General features: G+C 38.6%; 1 protein-coding gene across 1 annotated transcript; it reads left to right on the top strand.

Moving 5' to 3' along the window:
• Positions 1 to 11,551: 11,551 nt before the first annotated feature.
• Positions 11,552 to 19,668, top strand: RGS4 (regulator of G protein signaling 4). Its single transcript, XM_004027798.5, has 6 exons — positions 11,552 to 11,890; positions 12,149 to 12,425; positions 15,273 to 15,377; positions 15,683 to 15,744; positions 16,334 to 16,500; positions 17,199 to 19,668. Exons 1-6 carry the CDS (start codon positions 11,833 to 11,835, stop codon positions 17,436 to 17,438), a joined length of 909 nt encoding a protein of 302 aa, XP_004027847.1. The 5' UTR covers positions 11,552 to 11,832; the 3' UTR covers positions 17,439 to 19,668.
• The last annotated feature ends 1,530 nt before the right edge of the window (positions 19,669 to 21,198 follow it).

Below are 21,198 nucleotides of genomic sequence, written 5' to 3'. Positions count from 1 at the left end.
CAGCATTTTTTTTGGTAAAAGGCCAGAAAGTAAATATTTTAGCCTTTGTGAGTCATATAGCCTGTGTTGCAACTTCTCTACTCTGCCATCATAACATGAAAGCAGACATAGACAAAAATTAAATAAATTAGCATAATTGTGTTCCAATAAAACTTTAGGGCTTTCATAGAATGTCCTGAAGGAATGGAAAACTCCCCTTGCCTTCCTTCCCTCCAGAGGCTTCATGTCACTCTGTACTATGCACTAATATTCTGCATGAAGACTTCCTTTAAAACAGGGTCATTTCTGCTTAAAAGAGAAATGATGACATCTGTTCCAGGGGAGAAAGTCTAAAAAGTAAAGAGAATCTAAACTAGGGCAGTGAAGGATGGAGAGGAGGAACAGAGTGAGAAATATTGATAGAGGGTGGATTTACGGGAATAAAGAACACTAAAGGCAGAGTAGCTTTGAGAGGGGAAAATTATTTCAATTCTGAACATATTGAGTTTGATGTGAAAGGCAAATGAGATAATGTAGTAAAAGGTGCTTCACAAACTGAGAAGTGAAATGGAAGGGTTGTTTTAAAAGGAAATGGCTGAAACAATTTTATGACTCAACACAAACCCAATCAACACTCCTGCAAAAACAATCAAAGCGCATGAGCGATATAGATTGTGGGACAGTCCTATTCAATTTCTAGGTCAAAATCATGGCATTATGATATTATTTTTATCTCTACTATTTCCTTTGAAATGAAGGGCAGCTGTTCCAATAGACTGATGTAGGTGAATACATCTACCTGTTTACTCATGAGCCTAGATAGAACTGCTAAAAGAGTTGCAAAGCTATTTGTCTGCAAATCTTTAGTGGGTGAGATATTTAGCTCAGGAGTGAGGGATAAAATTTGATAAGCCATCCTCAGCTTGGTTCTCCTTATTAGTTTTTTTTTTTTTTTAGTGTTTCTTTAAAACTTGACCTTTATAGAAACAGATAAGATTACTTCTTCGTACCTTAATTATCAAGTCAAATGATAAGTTAAAAAAATGCAGCTTTTAAAGGTTTGTACTCGCGATAGTTTGCTGAGAATGATGGTTTCCAGCTTCATCCATGTCCCTACAAAGGACATGAACTCATCATTTTTTATGGCTGCATACTCTCACAAGGACAAAAAACCAAACACTGCATGTTCTCACTCATAGGTGGGAATTGAACAATGAGAACACATGGACACAGGAAGGGGAACATCACACACAGGGGCCTGTTGTGGTGTGGGGGGAGAGGGGAGGGATAGCATTTGGAGACATACCTAATGTTAAATGATGAGTTACTGGGTGCAGCACACCAACATGGTATATGTATACATGTGTAACTAACCTGCACATTGTGCACATGTACCCTAAAACTTAAAGTATAACAAAAAAAAAATTTAAAAAATAATAATAATAAATAAATAAAAGTTTGTACTCATAGGAATTCATTTACTGGGAGGAACTACTGTATGCATTTGGCAAACTTAAAGAATTGTCCTTTCCTTATTATCTTGCCTTACTTTAACTTTTTAGTTATATTAATGCCAGTTGAAGACTGAAGATTAAAGTCATTAGATAATTCACTGACACCAGAGACATTGACTCCATCATCTTGCTTCCCTGAAAGGAAGGAAGCAATGTACACATGCTAACCATTGTTAGAAGGAGCAAGCTCATGAGATAGGAAACTTCTAATAACTTATTATGGCAAGGAAAAGAAGCAAAACCAGCAACAAGTAGCATTACATGGTGGTTAAGAGCCTGGCCTCTGGAGCCAAGCAGGCTGAGCTTGCCCTGTTATTTCTTAGCTATGTAACTGTTAAGCAAATCACTTAACTTCTTTGTGCCTCAGGTTCATCATTTGTTAAGTAAGAAAATAATACCTGGCCAGGTGCGGTAGCTCACGCCTGTAATCCCAGCACTTTGGGAGGCCGAGGCGGGTGAACCACTTGCGGTCAGGAGTTCAAGACCAGCCTGAGCAACATGGTGAAACCCCATCTCTACTAAAAATACAAAATTAGACAGGCATGGTGACACACGCCTGTAATCCCAGCTACTTCGGAGGCCGAGGCAGGAGAATCACTTGAACCTGGAGGGGCAGAGGTTGTGGGGAGCAAGATCATGCCATTGCACTCCATCCCAGGCAACAAGAGCGAAATGTCATCTCAAAAAAAAAAAAAAGGCATTTTTTATATATATATATATAAAATGTATATATATATAAAATGTATATATATAAAGTATATATATAAAATGTATATATATAAAGTATATATAAAATGTATATATATAAAATGTATACATATAAAATGTATATATAATGTATATATATAAAATGTATATATAATGTATATATAAAATGTATATATAAAAAATGTATATATATAAAATGTATATATATACAATGTATATATTATATATACATATATATACACATATATATATATATATATATATATATGTGCTCCAGAGTGCATAAGAGGTAGCAGTTGATTACCACTGGGCATAGAGGAAAAGAGAGTTTGACAGTAGTGTATTGTGAGAAGGACATTTCAGGTTGATGGCAAATAGTAGGGGAAATACATAAATGTGTAATAATGCCTATCCGTAAGGTAGTTAAGAAGTTAAGAAGGTAACACTATATATATATATATAGTGTTATATATATATATATATATAGTGTTATATATATATATATATAAAATAGCTAGTTTATATATATATAATAGCTAGTTTATATATATATAATAGCTAGTTTATATATATATAATAGCTAGTTTATATATATATAATAGCTAGTTTATATATATATAATAGCTAGTTTATATATATATATATATACGCCCTATAAGAACTAGCTATTATTATGAGTTGCTGAGAGCAAGAAAGCAGTGTAAACCTAAAGGATGGGCCAAGGATTTAAATGTTATAGGAGAATGGCTAAGATGCCAAAGCTCAGTGTATGTGGCAGAGGCATGGTGGAGGGTGTGTCCAGGTTCATATATTGCATTAAGTGTGAGAAACCCTGGAGTATGAACCAAGAAAATGCAAAAGCCAGAAGTGATGGAGGAAATGAGACACAATAATGAAGATATTGAGAAGAGCGGGTGGGCCTAGAGTGAAGCTTTTCATGCCAGTACTTCTTTTGAAGGCCCAGTTCTCTTCTCTCTCGGGGCCTCCTTCATCTCTCATAGAGTCCACAGCTTTTAAGGGCCAACATTTGAAGTCAGCCTGGTTCTCTCATTTGAGCTGGATAGAACATTTTAGAGCACCATGTATTCTTCAAGAGGAAGTTTAAAAATAAAAGAACCTTGAAGAGGAAAAAATGTAGACATTCAATCTAACCTTTTCATTTTACTAGCCAAAGCTAAATAGAATGCAGGTTACCTGTTTTTCAGCCAGGCACCATCATTTCGTAATTGTTATAAAATTTATTATTATTGTTGTTATTATTATTATTTGCCATAAGAAGTTTCCCATATCCTTTTAGTATAACAAAAACACAATTCACAAGCATTATAAAACCCATGGTGTCTAACTATTAAAAAAATTAAGTGGAACACACTTGTCCCAGCTACTGGGGAGGCTGAGGAGGGAGGATCACGTGATCCCAGGGGGGTCAAGGTTATGGAGAGCTATGATTGTGCCACTGCACTCCAGCCTGGGTGACAGGGAAAGACCCTGCCTCTAAAATTTTTTTTAAAAAAACTAAACTGGTTTTATTACAGAGATTCTGGAGACAGCTACACATAAAAGGGTGGTATGCCTCATATTAGCTACCCAGGGAGGTGGCATGCCAACTTAGGTGGTGTCACCACTATTAAAAATGCCCCAAAGCAATCAAAACTGAGAACCTCCTGGGAGCTTAGCATTGTGCAAAAGCAGCACAAAACACTTAAACAATTCACAGTTGTGTTGGAATGGGAAGGCCTGGAAATATAAACCAAAGAGTATATTGTCTAAATTGATAGAGATTACAATTGCCTGAAAGAAAAAGTTGACTTTTTACTAGAATGTTCAGAGTAGGTTTACAGAAGAAGCTCTTAAACTGGGCTCCAGTGGATTTGTCAATGCTTTGGAAGCTGGTGGGGTGGGAGGGTTGGAGGGGACATAAAAAGTCATGTTGGTATGCTCTGCTCAAGTCCCCATTCTGTTTTCTTTTCCTCTTTTCAATGTCATGTCCCATTATTTCATTATGGGCTTCCCTTTATCCAGGATCAATATGCCACCTCCTGGTTGTCTTTTACCTACTTCTCCACCTCACTATGGAATCGTCATTGGGTGGCTCCTGTGCTTGGGAACCTGCACGGGCACTTTTCTGATGTCTTGATTCCAGCTTTACTCCTAAAACTTAAATGCTGAGGGGCCAACACCATGGCAGTGGTAGGGATGGGAATGGGGGTCTTGTAACACACTACATAAACTACACGAAATAAACTACATGAAACTCAACATGTTTGCAAGACTCGGTTCACATCCATGAGGAGCTCATGCTTCTCCCTCCTGCTCCCCTAGCACACATGATTATCCCTATTTGGAAATGTTTGGCATTTTTGGTGAAGTGAATGGTTCAATAACTTTCTCCACCATCAGAACAAAAGCTCTTTAAGGTTAGGGATGGGATCATACACACCTCCCTTGTCCAAGTCCCCATCACTCCTTATCTAGACAATTGCTACAGTTTCCTACACACTCTTCTAACCTCTTGCAGTCTATTTTCATAAAACAGCTAGAGAACTTTGAGATGTAAGTCAAAAAATAGAACATGTCGCTCTTTCCCATTGTTTTTGAAATAAAGTTCAACCCCCTTACCAGGGTCAACAAGGCCCTGCAATGATCTGGTCCTGTTAAAAATTCTTTAGCCTTAACTCATGCTGTTCTTCCTTATACTCACTGCATTCTAGGCATTGAGGTTTCTATGCATCACACTTTTTTTGGTCCCAGCACTGTGCACATCCTTCTGGGTAGAATGCCCATTGATTTGTATAATTAGCACCTTCTTCATCATTTAGGTCTTAGTATAACTACCACCTTCTTAGAGAAGCTCTGCTTCTTCATCCTATAAAAAAGTAAAATTCCTTACCCTGTTATTTTTTAAGTCATCCGTGTTTCATTCTGTTAAAGTTCTTCTCACAATTTATCATTATTTTATTTACAGTCATGTGCCACATAACAATGTTTCAGTCAGGGATAGAGCACAAATGTATCTGGCCCCATAACATTATAAGCTGAAAAATTTCTATTAACTAGTGATATCACCGCCATCATAACTGTAATGCAGGACATTACCTTTTCTATGTTTAGATATGTTAGATACACAAATATATTTCATCATGTTATAATTTCCTACAGTATTCAGTACAGTAACATGCTGTACAGGTTTGTAACCTAGGAGTAATAGGCTACACCATATAGCTTAGGTGTGTAGTAGGCTATAACCATCTAGGTTTGTGTAAGTACATTCTATGATATTCCCACAATGATGAAATCACCTAACTACACATTTCTCAGAATGTTTCACTGTTGTGAAGTGATCCATGACTATATTTTCCTATATACTTGATATTTTTGTGCATCTGCCCATGAGAATGTAGTGTAAGATCAAAGGATGCAAGAATGGGTTCTATCCAGTGTAGTACCCACTACACTGGTGGATGTCAATATGTATTTGTTAGATTAATATCTCAAGAATGAGCACCTTTCTCAGACACATAAAAGATGCTCAATATAAAAGTTTGTTGAACTGAACGTTATTGGCAAATGTAACATGATCGGATTTAAAGAGGAGCGAAACAGAGGTCTGGCTCAAACACCATACTTCTAGAGTGCATAAGAGGTAGCAGTTGATTACCACTGGGGACAGGAGAAAAAAGAGCTTGACAGCAGGGTATTGTGAGGACATTTCAGGTTGATGGCACAGAATAGGGGAAATACATAAATGTGTGGGAATATTCAGTGCTCTGGGATGACTACATAGTAGAATATAATGAAGAAAAGAGTGGAAGGGAAAGATGAGAAGTTGGAATGGGGATGAATTATGAAAGTACCAGAATGTTATGCTAAGGAATCTAGATTTTAAAATGTGAAGGCAAATTGAAGTCCAGGGCACGTTAGAAAACTAGAGGTCATAAAGTTTACCCTAATTTACCAAGATTTCCTAGAGGATCTAGAATCGGAATCCAGATCTGCCTCTCTGTAAAGTTCAAGCACTTTCCATGACACCATACTGTTTCTTTCCACCTGCACAATGCAAATGAACTCTTATGAAACTGCTGTTTCTATCCTGGGCTAAATGTTGCAGAAAAAAGATTTAATCTTTGGGATAAGGCTATTTCGGGTTTTCTCCTACTTCTTGGGAAACAAGGTTTTCTTCCCCTGGCTAATTAAGTGTGGTATTGTTCTTCCAGGGAAATCAGTCATGCATCACCTGCTGCTATCAAATGTCAGGGTTGGAGTTCCTGATTTATTGCATGTGCCCACAAAGCTTGGTGCAAAGAATCGGACACATTTCCCAAAAGTAAGACATACTGGGAAGTCCCTGTTTACCTTCCTGGTATACAGCATCCTCCAGCCCCATATGTTTGCTTTTTAGTCCTAAAAATCAATAACTGAACTTTCATTGATGTCTAGGCCATTGTAGTAAACAATAAAGGAGGAGGGAGGCTTCTGACAGCTGAGAGGAAATTGTCATCTGAAGTGGTGCAAGCACAGCCTGGGGCTGAGCCTTGGCCTACATCCTGCCCAAGTGGAGGATCAGTGCCCCATTTAACATCTGGTAGAACTAAAGGACGCAACGCCTGCCACAATGACTTATTTCCTTGCATTTGATACCGTCAATCCTTGAGAAATGTTTTCTTTTGTTCTCCCTGAGCAAAGGCTGGAAAAATTTGAAATTTACCTAGAGACCACACATAGTTCACATCCTGCTGTGTGGCTGAATGTCTGCCCCCCAGTAGGAAACAGTTCTTCTACAGCCTGTTGTCAACAATACCTTCCAGATGTTAGCATTTTAGAGTTTAAGGAACTTAAAATAGCCTTCAAACTTTTTGCCAGTTTCTCTCATATCCAATCTATTCTTTTAGTCTGCCTCCCGAGCTTTCTTTGTAGAATACCAACCTGATCGGCTTAAGTACTTGAACTACCTCTTCTCCCCCATTAACTACAGAGTAAATTCTGGTCTTCAGAGTAACAAGAAACACCCTTTAGTTCTCAGTGTATTCATGCACCTTCATTTATCTCTCCTTCTCTCTCAAAGCTGCAGTAGGGGTGAAAACGTGTGATACATTTTCTCTTCCATCATAAGGGTCGCAACCAAAACTCCTATAATAAAAGACAGGTTAATAAGAGCAAAACCTAACGAATTTATTTAATCAAAGTTTTACATGACATGGGAGTCTTCAGAAATGAAGACCCAAAGAACCAGGGGAAACTGTCTGTTTTTTTTGCTGAGGTTCGATGAAGAATGGATAGCATGTAGCCATGTAGATTAGACAAAAGGATATGATCTAGAGGTAAAGGACTCAGGGGGAAACACAGCAAGGCCTGTCTATTCAGATTCTTCTTGATCTCTCTCTCTCTATGTATAGCATTCTTTCCTCCTGAGTACGGGGCAGGACTCTTCTTCAATGAGGGTCTTCAAGGGAGAAGGGAGAAAGTGGCCTTTTTAGGTTTTATGGCTTGCTTCGGGGAAGAGGAGTTCTAGTTTCTATGACCCATCTTGGGGAAGAGGAATTCTGGTTTCTGTGACTTGCTTTCATGAAGAAAGAGGAGTAAGAGGCAGGAGGGCAGGAGATGGTCAGAAAGAGACTTGGCTGCTTCTGAGGGCTTCCACTCTCCTTTAGTTCCAAGTACTTCTTAGCATGCCAAAGCACTATACTTCGGCATATGGTTTTCTGAGCTCTAACACTGCAATCATGCTAAACTCCTCTATGGCCTTCAAACATTCCACTTGCTTTTATTCTTTATGGTTGTGATGGCATAGAGGTCAATAGCAAAGACCCTCGAGTCCCACTGTCTGAGCTGGCATAACATTACTACCACTTAATCAATGTGTAAGCTCAGGTAAGTACTTAAGTCCTCTATGCTTCATCTGTAAAATGAGAATCATTGAAGAACATTCTCTCAGGATGGATCATGAGGAATAAGTGAATTAACTGGCATAAAGTGCTTAAACCAGTGCCTTGCTCGGTTAGTGACCGAGAAAATCATCTGTTATTACTGTGCCCACTATTGTGATGCTCTTCTCTTCTTTGTACAACGACTACATCTCTATCATTTTAGGGTCTCCTTGTGAAAAACCACTCCAGATTCAAAAGATTGAGTTTAATCTCTATCCTCTGTGCTTTCCTGGAGTTTTGTAAAGTAAATCTTCACTTAACATCACGGATAGGTTCTTGGAAACTACAACTTCAAGTGAAAGGACATAACTAAACCATTTTTTTTCTCATCAACGTTATAATGAAATGGCATTGATGAAATGATGGCATTCAAGGACCTGCTGTAAATTGTTTCACTTAAAGTCTGTTTCCAATAATCTATTGATGACATTAAGGACTTACTGTATAATAATAAGTATATATATAATCGACGAAACAGGAATCAAACTGCTAACTCTGCTAACTGGTCTCCCTGCTTCCACACTCTGCCCACTCATCTCAGTCTTTCTTTCACAAGAGTCAGAATGATCAGATGAGGCCCCTCCTCTGCTTCTGTTTCTTCCGTGGATTTCCATTGCACTCTGATAAAGTCCAGCCTCTTGACCACAGCCTACAAATCCTTGCACGATCTATCGTTTACCTTTCCATCTCTTTTTATGCTACTTTCATCTTGTTCTCAATTCTCTAGCTATGCTGGCCCCTTGTTGTTCTTTCCCATTTTTTTTAATTTTTAAAATTTATATATATTTATGGGTTATAAGTGAAATCTTTTTAGATGCATAGGTTGTATAGTGGTAAAATCAGGGCTTTTAGGGTATTCATCACCTGAATGATGTACATTGTACCCCTTAAGTAATTTCTCACCATCCGCTGACTTCTTGCCCCCTCATCCTTCTGAGGCTCCATTGTCCATCACTCCACACTCTACATCTATGTGTGCACATTATTTAGCTCCTACTTACAAGTGATAACATGCAATATTTGTCTTTCTGTGTCTGTCTTGTTTTACTTATGGTAATGGCCCCCAGTTCTATCTAGGCTGCTGCAAAAGGCATGATTTCATTCTTTTTTATGGCTATGTTCTTTCCCAATTTAGATAAAGAACACTCGCACTTGCTCTTACTTCTATTTGGAATACTAATTCCTAGGCTTCTTGCATTGCTTTCTCCTTCTCACCCATCAAATCTCATTTTAGATACCACCTCTTCAAAGAGGGCTTTCCTGACCACCTTGGCTGAATTAGCCCTTCACCATCTGATTACTCTCTAGCACATCACCTGCCCATTTTATTCATGGTACAGGTCAAAATCTGGAATCACCTGATTTGTTTATTTTCTGACTCCTTCTACTGAGATGAAAACTCTACTAGAGTGGAGATTTTGTCTGCTTGTATCAGGTACTGCTTCAAACAGCACCTGATACAGAGTAGGTGGTCAAAAGATATTTCTTAAACAAATGAATAAATAAAAAGTAGATCTTTTGAGAGTAAAGCTCTTCCACACTACCAGAGTCATTCAGGAATGACAAATCATAGAATAACAGAATTTGATGCTTTGTGCATATCAGAGAAAGAAGGTGGAAGGTTGTCAAGGTATCATGATGTACCAGTCCTCGCCTCCTCAAACACAATCTGCAAGTCCCACAGTGAAAAAGTAAGTTAACTCATGTGAAGCGTTTTACAAACACTTTTTTAAAAGTCTTAAAACTCCTAAGAAAGCAAGATTTAATAGTCAAAGAAGTGAGTAAACATGAAATGCCTGAACAGAGTAATGAGCTAAGCACAAAGTTAGAGACATGTTAGTTAATATGTCTTGAAAGCAGCAGCTCTTGCTTTCAAGGAGCAAGAACAAATTGGGCAAGTGAACACTCCTTGAATAAAACGTGTAAAATTAATTTTGGGTTATGTTCTATACCGTGTATAATAGAATGATAAAAATTATTTGACTAGCACTTTGTAGTTTAGAAATATCTCTATTTACACAGTTTACCTTATTTGATAAGACTGTTGAGTGACAGGATAGCATGGTGGACAATCCACATAACTGAGTATCGAGACACCTGTATCTGGACCCAGCTCTGTTAGTAAGAAGCTGTAACCTCAGCAAGTCACTTTCTCTTTCTGGGTCTCTATTTCCTTTTTGGTGAAATGAGAGTGTTAGGCTGGATTGCCTTTGAAGTCCCATTTTGTCTTTAAAGTCCCATCTATTGCAGTGATTTATATTTAACTCATGACAAATCAGGCTTCTCTTATTCTAAGTGCAAGACATAAAGCTTTTATTGTGGAATTTCAGGCATCAGTAAATCTTTTTGGGTACTCACTTATGTTCCTAAAATCAATCTATTTGAGTGATCACTCTTTTAGGTGCCCAGGTAAACAAAGAAGGCCATGGTCTTTCTTTGAGTGACCTTCTTTCCCTTTTAATTAGTCTGACCTCTTTAATGTCAGTTCTGACTGACTCATTTTCCTGGTCCACCTTCCTTGGTCTGAGGGCCTCCCTAGTTTCACATTGCACTGCAGTTCCTTCCACACCACCATCAAGGATGGCTGTCAACATTCATTTGTTCTATGTTATAATTCAAGGAAAAGTTGCCCAGTAGCTAATCTAATAAATGCCCTCTTAAGGGTGGCTAGAGACTTTTTCCTATAATTTAAATGCATCTTCTGTAGATTATGGTCCCTCCACCATTTTACATTTGTCTGCTGTCTCCTTGCTCTGCTAGTCATGGAACGTGTTGGTAGTGGGGGCAGTGTGGGATGTTCAAGGGCACGTATTGGGTAGGGCCACATATGGGCATTGCTTTGTGCCATTCTTTCTATATTTTTGGTATTTTGCATCTCACTGGAACCCAACTATTTTTCATCTCTTCCACCTAAACTATTTGATGCCTGTTTCTTATATATAAAGTATTGCTCACTGTAGCCTATGATCAGGAACCCATCTGCTTTCTAAATGAAAGCTGTTTTGGTCAGATCTAGCAATTAATTCCCTTCTTCCACTTATAGCTTTCCTCTGTAAGTCTGGTGTAGGTATTTGGTATATGGCTATAAGATGTGAAACACCTGAATGATTCTGTCCATGCAGGCATTTCAGTTCATGATATTGTATGTAAAAGATACTGATTGTCCAGGTGTTCAGAAACACCTATAGGGCTTAATATTCTTACAATCAGTTTGAAGGCTGGTGATACGCAAAGCAAACTACATATTTTTCTGCCTGCTCTCTCTCTTTGTCTCTACATCTCTCTTTCTTTATCTTTTGCAATATCAGTTTGGAGACTTAGAATTACATAAGACATAAACCCATTTGATATAAGAATTGCTGTGTATAGTTGCTCATCTACTCCCTCCTTTGGTCCTCGAGCTGCCGGTTTAGACTTTTTACAGGACGCAGGCATGTGAAGGAGAAACTGTCAGTGCTAGGCTGAATTCTGTTGTTACCAAGATTTCTAGAAAAGTATTCCTCAGTCAGGTTGATTACAGATATAGCAAATCTATTTTTCCTAGGGTAGTTTCTGTATGCTGCCGGGCTTATAACTGTCTGTCATCCAGCTATTTCTCTCCACCTTCTTGTTTGCATAACAACCAAGGCAACTTCCGCAAATCACTGCGTGGAGACGATGATCCTGCCAGCTCCCTTTTGGAAATCGTGAGGATCAGATCTTGGACCATGTATAATATGATGCTTCTGATCCAAAAGAGGAAGGGCGTTGGGAGTCAGCTCCTAAGTAAGCTCCAGAATTCCTGCTGGTACTTTTCCTTCCAGGAAGCAACTTCCTTGATATTTTTTTTTACAGACATATGAATAAAAACTATATTTTGCAGCATTGTACACTTTTTTTCCTTTTCTGGAAATTCTAAACCTCTGACATTGGTAGAGACATTGAGTACATTTTTTCCCATATCCCTACTTTTCAGAAGGATTTTCTCTGCTCGTTCACTTAACATTGCTGATGCGTCAGTCTTTTCTTCCTCATCTCTTTCAGGGGCTGGAGAGGCAGAGGGAGACAGAGGAGCTGGTACTGCAGAGCTGTCGTCTGATTGGCTGGACGGTCGTAGCTGGGCTATAAAAGAGACTCCTACAGGCTTAGCAGGAAGACGCTCAGAGGATTCTGACAATATCTTTACCGGAGAAGAGGCAAAGTACTCTCAAAGCCGAAGCCACAGCTCCTCCTGCCGCATTTCTTTCCTGCTTGCGAATTCCAAGCTGTTAAATAAGATGTGCAAAGGGCTTGCAGGTCTGCCGGCTTCTTGCTTGAGGAGGTAAGATTGCTTTCAGCCATTAACCATATTAAACTTTTGGCTAGACTTTCTCAGTTATTTACATGTTGTACTTACTAACCTAGTTCTGTGCAATTAGAAACAGTGTGGTCAGGAGAGCACGACTTTCTAACTTTCCTCCAAGACTAGCTAGATATTGTGACTTAAGACATGTGCTCCCCAAATTTCAGCCCTTATGTGTTGTTTTATGTGACCTCAGTTTTGAGAACTGTTCTGTTCTTTAAGCCAGGTCTAAGAAAGCTAGTTTTAATTAAGAAGCGAGATGAGGTTTGAGGCAATGTACAGTGATCTGTAGTATCTCCATCTGTGACTACTACTGCTATTTGAGCATCCCTGGAGTACATAGAAGCCTGGCTCTGCGCTTTCTGATTGTATGCTACATCTTGTTTCAGGAAAGGTACCCCAGAATGAGGTTTGGCTCCATCATCAGAAAGGCACTATGCTTTCCGTGTGGTGGTGCAGTAACTTTCACTCTCTATGTTCTTATAAGCAAATGTTACAATGAGATATGAGTTTCAAAGCCAGATCTTCCTTATCTCTCTGCCCCATCTCTAGTTCTTGAAGTGTCTCATATGAGTTTGGTGGAGAAATATTGATCATTACAAATCAGTTAATAGTTTTGTAGAAGATCTCATCTTAAAGACATTGTTTTGTTAATATACTCTCTTGATTTTTTAAAAAGACCTTACAGACATACAGCTATTCATTTGTTTTTGGTTTGTTCAAAAAAGGTATAAAGAAATGCCTTCAGAGAAAGATCATATATTAGCCAGTTGAAAATTAAATACAGAATGAATGCATATTACATTACTTAATCTTGCAGTCAAAGGGAAAAAGTCAATCTAAAGGTATACTACCTGCTTTCTTATCGCGCTGCAAATAGAAATTACCACAAACTTTATTTTGGAAATAATCTCAGAAAACATAATTTTTTATGTACTATTAAAACATGTACTTTTCAACTATTCTGTCATTCGGGAGTATGGAAGTATCGATGGCTTCTTTAAAATGAAGCAGGAGGGTCTGGCAGAGAGTATCTACGAAATAAGTTCCTCTGACCTTCACGCTTAATTTTCTGAATGGAGTGGAGCAAATTACTTCAAGCTTCACTTAACTTACATATGAAATGAAACGTACAAAAATACAAGAGTGTCAGGAGAAAGTTATGCTCTGGTAAATATTTTGCAAAACAAATAAAAGATAATACTAGAGCTCTGTCCTCAAAGAGTTAAGCAGCTAATCTAAGGAGGTAAACTCTATGTCAGCAGGATGAACTGCTCTTCCCTTTCCTCCTCAGTAAATTGCAAATCATCTAGTCCAACATCTTTACCACCAGTGCCTGAGGCTCCAGAGGAGCCATTGCCTGCTCAAGGTCACATAGGTGGTGGGTGAGTTAGGACCAAATCTAGAATTCCTGACTCCAATTACTTCTGAAGTCATTTTGTTTTTTATTTTTATGGTTTTATTATAAGAATACTTGCTAAGCACACTTACCCCCTGCATTGATTAATAACTCTAGGACCTCAGGTGGATCCAGCACATAGAAATATGAATTCGTTTCTATTTGGACTTCATGATATACTTACATTATCACCTTGGAATCACTCTAACATTGAGGATTATATCTTGTTATAATCAAAAAGGATGTTGCATCCCCTGAACAGTCATCAGTCAGGGAAGCAGAGGAGGGAAAGTAATCTTGCGAGGAAGAGAAAATACTATTTAAGGGACAGTCAGAGAACATAATGGAATTCAAACTTTCTGGGAAAACCTACATACATAAATGTATTAGTGGCCATCCTAAATGTCTTTATATCTTTGAGGCTTTATTTTCCCTACTCCAAATAGACACATTTCTTTTAAAATGGTATTTCTCTTTTTGAACTATTTCTTGACTTTTTTAATAAAAAGAGATGCAAGCAAGAGGATATTTAATAAAAAGTAAGAGAGTTGAGCTTAAGGCTTATTAAAATATCCCCTTTTTCTAGTTAGTCAGGAGCCCTAATGTGCCCTGGCTACCTATTAAATGGTGGCAATAAACTGGAAGCTCAGTGATGACTCTAGCCTACTTCTCCTAATAGCTGTTAAGCCTCAAATGCCCTTTAGAGTGTGTATGTCCTTTAAAGTAGCTATTAAGAAGGAAAGCAGCAGCAGCAGATATTGTCTAGAAAGAAGCCCCAAGGAGCTGAGGTTTCAGCTTGGGCATTTGTTTTCGCCATCCCATGTTCCATTTCCGTCTGCTGGAACTGTGCACCTCAGTGTATTCTCCCTCTATACCTCACAGCAGGAACTGCTTGGCCCCCCACCACATACATGGCTGGAACTGAATAGACTTCTACTTTCCCGAGGTGCTTCTACAGTTCCCTCTGCCAGCAGGGGAACAGATGGAAATAGCAATCACCTGCCAGAAGGTGGCGTGCAGCAAGGATGTGCATCTTTTGCCGCTACTGCTTTCTGATTCCTAAAAATTACTCAGAGATCACTCATGTGTTCAGTGATTCAGGTTCTGTTGAAGATACCAAAGGTATTCGGTTGGTCAAAATGACGGGCATATAAAGGCTTCTGAGGTTTCTGAGGTAAACTGAAGGGTCAGAATTCCAGTTGTGGATGAAGGAAATAGTGTTATGACTGCCTCAAGGTTTTGTAGCAAGTCATAGGGAACCAAAAGAGGAATCTTGTTTTCCTCAGAGGTCATGCCAACTCCAACTCCCGTTCCCTAAACTGTCTCTGAGCCATAGACTAGTAATGGACTCTTCAAGCTCTACCATTAGGTATCTTTTAAAGAAAGCTGGTTATTACTATTTATTCATTTTTTTCTCTACTGTGCAGTGCAAAAGATATGAAACATCGGCTAGGTTTCCTGCTGCAAAAATCTGATTCCTGTGAACACAATTCTTCCCACAACAAGAAGGACAAAGTGGTTATTTGCCAGAGGTAAGAAAAAAGGCCTTGGTGAAGATCTACTTAGTATTAACTATCTGATGATGGGGATGTTCTGTGAGAAGGAACTTGTGCTCCTAGTTAAACCAGATTTGGATCCAGATAGCCTCCATTTTCATGGAGATCATAACTACATTTGAAATTTCTATACATTTAGTGAAAAACTTCCCTCATCAATAACATATTTTGTCATAACAGTGGAAAATAAAATCTTTGCCTTTATTCAGGATCTTAGATTTCTTGCCCCAATTTTTTTACCATGGCATTCCAATCATTCTGTTTCTCTCTATTTTTTCTAGGGTGAGCCAAGAGGAAGTCAAGAAATGGGCTGAATCACTGGAAAACCTGATTAGTCATGAATGTAAGTCTGACAGCAACCTGGGATGAGGTACTCTGGATAAGACAAGTTATATTATGCTGGTCTAATAGAAACTGCAGCAAGGCCTGGCTTCTTTCTGATGTTCAGACTCAGGAGACTCTTTAGGTCTTACATTCAGTCTGTTTAAAATTTTAATATGCCCTAGAGCTTTGTGATATACAATGAAAAGTTTATGCAGGAACCATGTGGAAAACCATCTCTCTCATCACAAGGAAAAACAGAAGAGAGAAAAAAAATGATAAATATCAATACCTTCTTGCAAAATCAATCTCAGTTTCTCTTTCCCAAATTGACCTTGGTAATTGATAGCTGCATAGGCATTTCAGAAGCAAAATACTTCCTTGAAAGAGGCTTCCAACTTGAGTAAGAATCATTAGGTAGAACTGGGAACCACTGGATATCAAACACAGATTAGGGTTACCTGACTCCAGGTGACTTGAAAAAAGCGGGGAAAAAAGGGATTGCTTGAATCCATGCTTTATCCCCCAAGTACCTCAGCTTTATGTGAAATAGCATATCCAAGAGGCCAACCAGTGTGATGACAACTGTGGTCCTTTCTCCTGTATCATAGGTGGGCTGGCAGCTTTCAAAGCTTTCTTGAAGTCTGAATATAGTGAGGAGAATATTGACTTCTGGATCAGCTGTGAAGAGTACAAGAAAATCAAATCACCATCTAAACTAAGTCCCAAGGCCAAAAAGATCTATAATGAATTCATCTCAGTCCAGGCAACCAAAGAGGTAGGTTTTTTATGGATACATAAAAATTGTACATATTTATGGAGTATGTGTGATATTTTGATACATGCATACAATGTGTTAACAATCAAATCAGGGCAATTGCTATATACATATCTCAAACATTTATTATTTCTATGTGTTGAGAACATTCCAAATCTCCTCTTCTAGCTATTTTAAAATATACAATAAACTATTGATAACTATATCACCCTAATGTGCTATCAAACACTAGAACCTATTCCCTCTACCCAACTTTCTATCTATTCCTTCTACCCATTAGCCAACCCGACCAAAAAGGTAAGCTTTTATGGCAGAGAACTCTCTGGATCTTAGTGAAGGTTCCTAGAATAGTGGAGCTGACTATCATAATCTTGACAACCCCAAATAAATCAGTTTTTTAAAAAATCTCTTTTATCCATGTGGCTTACCATAACCTCCCTGCGTGAACTTTTCTGACGAATCTCCCCAATTTGTTAGACAGAACAGAAGATATTGCCCTGCTTTCTCTAAAGCAGAAAGGTTCATTCTGAACCTTTCATACTCTCTCACATGTGTCAAGGAGGAGCCTAATGTCACTTTTGTTTTTTGCTTCTGAAATACAGAGGGTGCACTGCCACTTACAAGTCACTCCAAAGCATACAGGCTTGCATCCTCAACAGGGATATAGGTCTAATGAAGCCTTGGCCTTTGCCCCTCAGGTGAACCTGGATTCTTGCACCAGGGAAGAGACAAGCCGGAACATGCTAGAGCCTACAATAACCTGCTTTGATGAGGCCCAGAAGAAGATTTTCAACCTGATGGAGAAGGATTCCTACCGCCGCTTCCTCAAGTCTCGATTCTATCTTGATTTGGTCAACCCTTCCAGCTGTGGGGCAGAAAAGCAGAAAGGAGCCAAGAGTCCAGCAGACTGTGCTTCCCTGGTCCCTCAGTGTGCCTAATTCTCACCTGAAGGCAGAGGGATGAAATGCCAAGACTCTATGCTCTGGAAAACCTGAGGCCAAATATTGATCTGTATTAAGCTCCAGTGCTTTATCCACATTGTAGCCTAATATTCATGCTGCCTGCCATGTGTGAGTCACTTCTACGCATAAACTAGATATAGCTTTTGGTGTTTGAGTGTTCATCAGGGTGGGACCCCATTCCAGTCCAATTTTCCTAAGTTTCTTTGAGGGTTCCATGGGAGCAAATATCTAAATAATGGCCTGGTAGGTCTGGATTTTCAAAGATTGTTGGCAGTTTCCTCCTCCCAACAGTTTTATCTTGGGATGGTTGGTTAGTGCATGTCACATGACATCCACATGCACATGTATTCTGTTGGCCAGCACGTTCTCCAGACTCTAGATGTTTAGATGAGGTTGATCTATGATATGTGCTTGTGTGTATGTCTATGTGTATATATTATATATACATTAGACACACATATACATTATTTCTGTATATAGATGTCTGTGTATACATATGTATGTGTGAGTGTATGTATACACACACACACACACTTTTGCAAGAGTGATGGGAAAGACCCTAGGTGCTCATAACTAGAGTATGTGTATGTATTTACATGGGTGTTTTGATCTCTGTTCTTTCATACTACATTTGAACAGGGCAAAATGAACTAACTGCCATGTAGGCTAAGAAAGAAATGCTAACCTGTGGAAAGTTGGTTTTGTAAAATTCCATGGATCTTGCTGGAGAAGCATCCAAGGAACTTCATGCTTGATGTGACCACTGACAGCCTCCACCTTGAGCACTATTCTAAGGAGCAAATACCTTAGCTCCCTTGAGCTGGTTTTCACTGATGGCACTTTTGAGCTCCTAAGCTGCCAGCCTTCCCTTCTTTTCCTGGGTGCTCAGGGCATGCTTATTAGCAGCTGGGTTGGTATGGAGTTGGCAGACGGGATGTTCAACTTAATGAAGAAATACAGCTAAGGTCTTGCCAGCAACACCTGCTGTAAGTTACTGGCTGAGTGAGGGCATAGAAGTTAAAGGTTACTGTTTTTATCCTCTATCCTTTTTTCCTTTCCTGATCAAGGTGCTCTTCTCATTTTTTCCTGAGAACCTTAGCCATCAGATGAGGCTCCTTAGTTTATTGTGGTTGGTTGATTTTTTCTTTATAATGGCTCTGGGCTATATGCCTATATTTATAAACCAGCAGCAGGGGAAAGATTATATTTTATAAGAGGGAACAAATTTTCACAATTTGAAAAGCCCACATAAGTTTTCTCTTTTAAGGTAGAATCTTGTTAATTTCATTCCAAACGTCGGGGCTAACAGAGACTGGAGGCATTTCTTTTTAGGCTCTGAGACTAAATGAGAGGAAAAGAAAAGAAAAAAAAATGATCGTCTAACCAATTGTGAGAATTACTGTTTGAAACTTTTCAAGGCACATTGAAATACTTGAAAACTTCTCATTTATGTTATTTATGATGTTACTTTGTACGTGTTATTATTATTATATTGTTTTATAAATGGAGGTACAGGATATCACCTGAATTATTAATGAATGCCCAGGAAGTAATTTTCTTCTCATTCTTCTAAAACTAATGCCTTTCAAAGTGCACACACACGCGTCCACATACACTGCATTCGTTGCTCCAGTATAAATTACATGCATGAGCACCTTTCTGGCTTTTAAGCCAATATAATGGGCTGCAAAATGAAGACACCAGAGTGTATGCATACAAATCTCACTGTATTAAAGATGTAGGTTTTCTAATTGTACCCTTCTTGTCTCTCTGGCAATCTTGCCATTAATATCCCTGGAGTTCCTCATCAGTGTCATTTTCTGTTATAGACAGTTCCACAATTTTGTCTCTAGTTGACTTCAAATGTGTAACTTTATTGGTCTTGCCCTATTATAATTGTCATGACTTTCAGATTGTATCTGAACTCACAGACTGCTGTCTTACTAATAGGTCTGGAAGGTCATTCTGAATGAGAAGTAAATTATTTTATGTAATACATTTTTGAGTGTGTTTTTGAGTTGTATTTCCCTGTTATTTCATCACCATTTCCAATGGTGAGCTTGCCTGCTCATGCTCCCTGGACAGAATACTCCTTCCTTTTGCATGCCTGTTTCTATCATGTGCTTGATAGGCCTCAAAGCTGATGCTTCCAGTGAAACACACACATCTTAATAATAAGGGTAAATAAACGCTCCATATGAAACTATTTGCTTGGAAACACATTAATGATCCAGAGACATGCTATGAGAAACATCAGGGTGTAGGGTGACTTTAGAAAAATACTCATACTGAGTCTTTAATCCCTCCTGTGCCAGTGAACTCTGGGAAAGAAAGCACAAACTGAATATCGTTTATTCTTTAGTTCATGCCACTGCTCTGCTTGGCTCTACTCATAGAACCAAGGCAATCTTAGCTTCAGAGACTGCAAAACAGATTAAGTGATTTGCTTGCAGATTCTCAATCAATTTTCAAGGGATAGAGTTCACCTTCCAGAGCCATTCTTTTATTTCCAGTTACCTGCCTGTTTGAGAGATGATAGAGCAGTGGGAAATTGAGAGAGTTGAAAGGAGCTATAGACTCTTACCCAAACTTCAAAATCCTTCCCTCCCTTTTGTTAATTCTCTTTCCTGGAAAAGAGGTCATAGAATGTTCACATCCTCAGTAATAGGCCCTGTGCTCTGTCTATTATGTCATGAGACTCCCATTTCCTGACCCTTCTTTCCCATTGTAAGAGTAGTAGTTACAAGGTGTTAAGGATAGATGATCTTCAACACTTTTGAGAAATAGATCCATTTAAGGATCTGGTAAAAACTATGGACCGAACCATCTTTTAAGAAAAAAATTCAGAGAGGAATCTAAATTTTGTGTGTTTTGAGGGGAAACTCTCAGAATCTCCCCTCAAAACGATCATTCTTCTCTTATACTATAGATGTGTCAGACTCTCACTGGGACTGTATAGTTGCTGCTCCCTGCATTTGATAATATCTATCAAGAACTGCAGGGTAATTCAAAGTCACTGCTATTAGCAGCAAGTGTGAGCAGTGTTGGTTTCCCCAGTCTCTACGTCCCTCATTCTTTCTTTCTTCTTTATGGTTGTCTATTAAAGAAATAAAAAAAAATATTGGCTGACCCTTTTTCTGAATATAATGTATATCAAGGACCACCTTTTGAAAAACACTCATTATTCAAGAACAAAGACACAACATACCAGAATCTCTGGGACACATTCAAAGCAGTGTGTAGAGGGAAATTTATAGCACTAAATGCCCACAAGAGAAAGCAGGAAAGATCTAAAATTGATACCCTAACGTCACAATTAAAAGAACTAGAAAAGCAAGAGCAAACACATTCAAAAGCTAGCAGAAGACAAGAAATAACTAAGATCAGAGCAGAACTGAAGGAAATAGAGACACAAAAAACCCTTCAAAAAATTAATGAATCCAGGAGCTGGTTTTTTGAAAAGATCAACAAAATTGATAGACTGCTAGCAAGACTAATAAAGAAGAAAAGAGAGAAGAATCAAATAGACGCAATAAAAAATGATAAAGGGGATATCACCACTGATCCCACAGAAATACAAACTACCATCAGAGAATACTACAAACACCTCTACGCAAATAAACTAGAAAATCTAGAAGAAATGGATAAATTCCTCGACACATACATCCTCCCAAGACCAAACCAGGAAGAAGTTGAATCTCTGAATAGACCAATAACAGGCTCTGAAATTGAGGCT

The sequence above is a fragment of the Gorilla gorilla genome, chromosome 1, assembly GCF_029281585.2.
Source record: "Gorilla gorilla gorilla isolate KB3781 chromosome 1, NHGRI_mGorGor1-v2.1_pri, whole genome shotgun sequence".
NCBI lineage: Eukaryota > Metazoa > Chordata > Mammalia > Primates > Hominidae > Gorilla > Gorilla gorilla.
The sequence above is the reverse complement of the archived record's forward strand: the minus strand, read 5'-3'. Positions and strand labels throughout refer to the sequence as shown.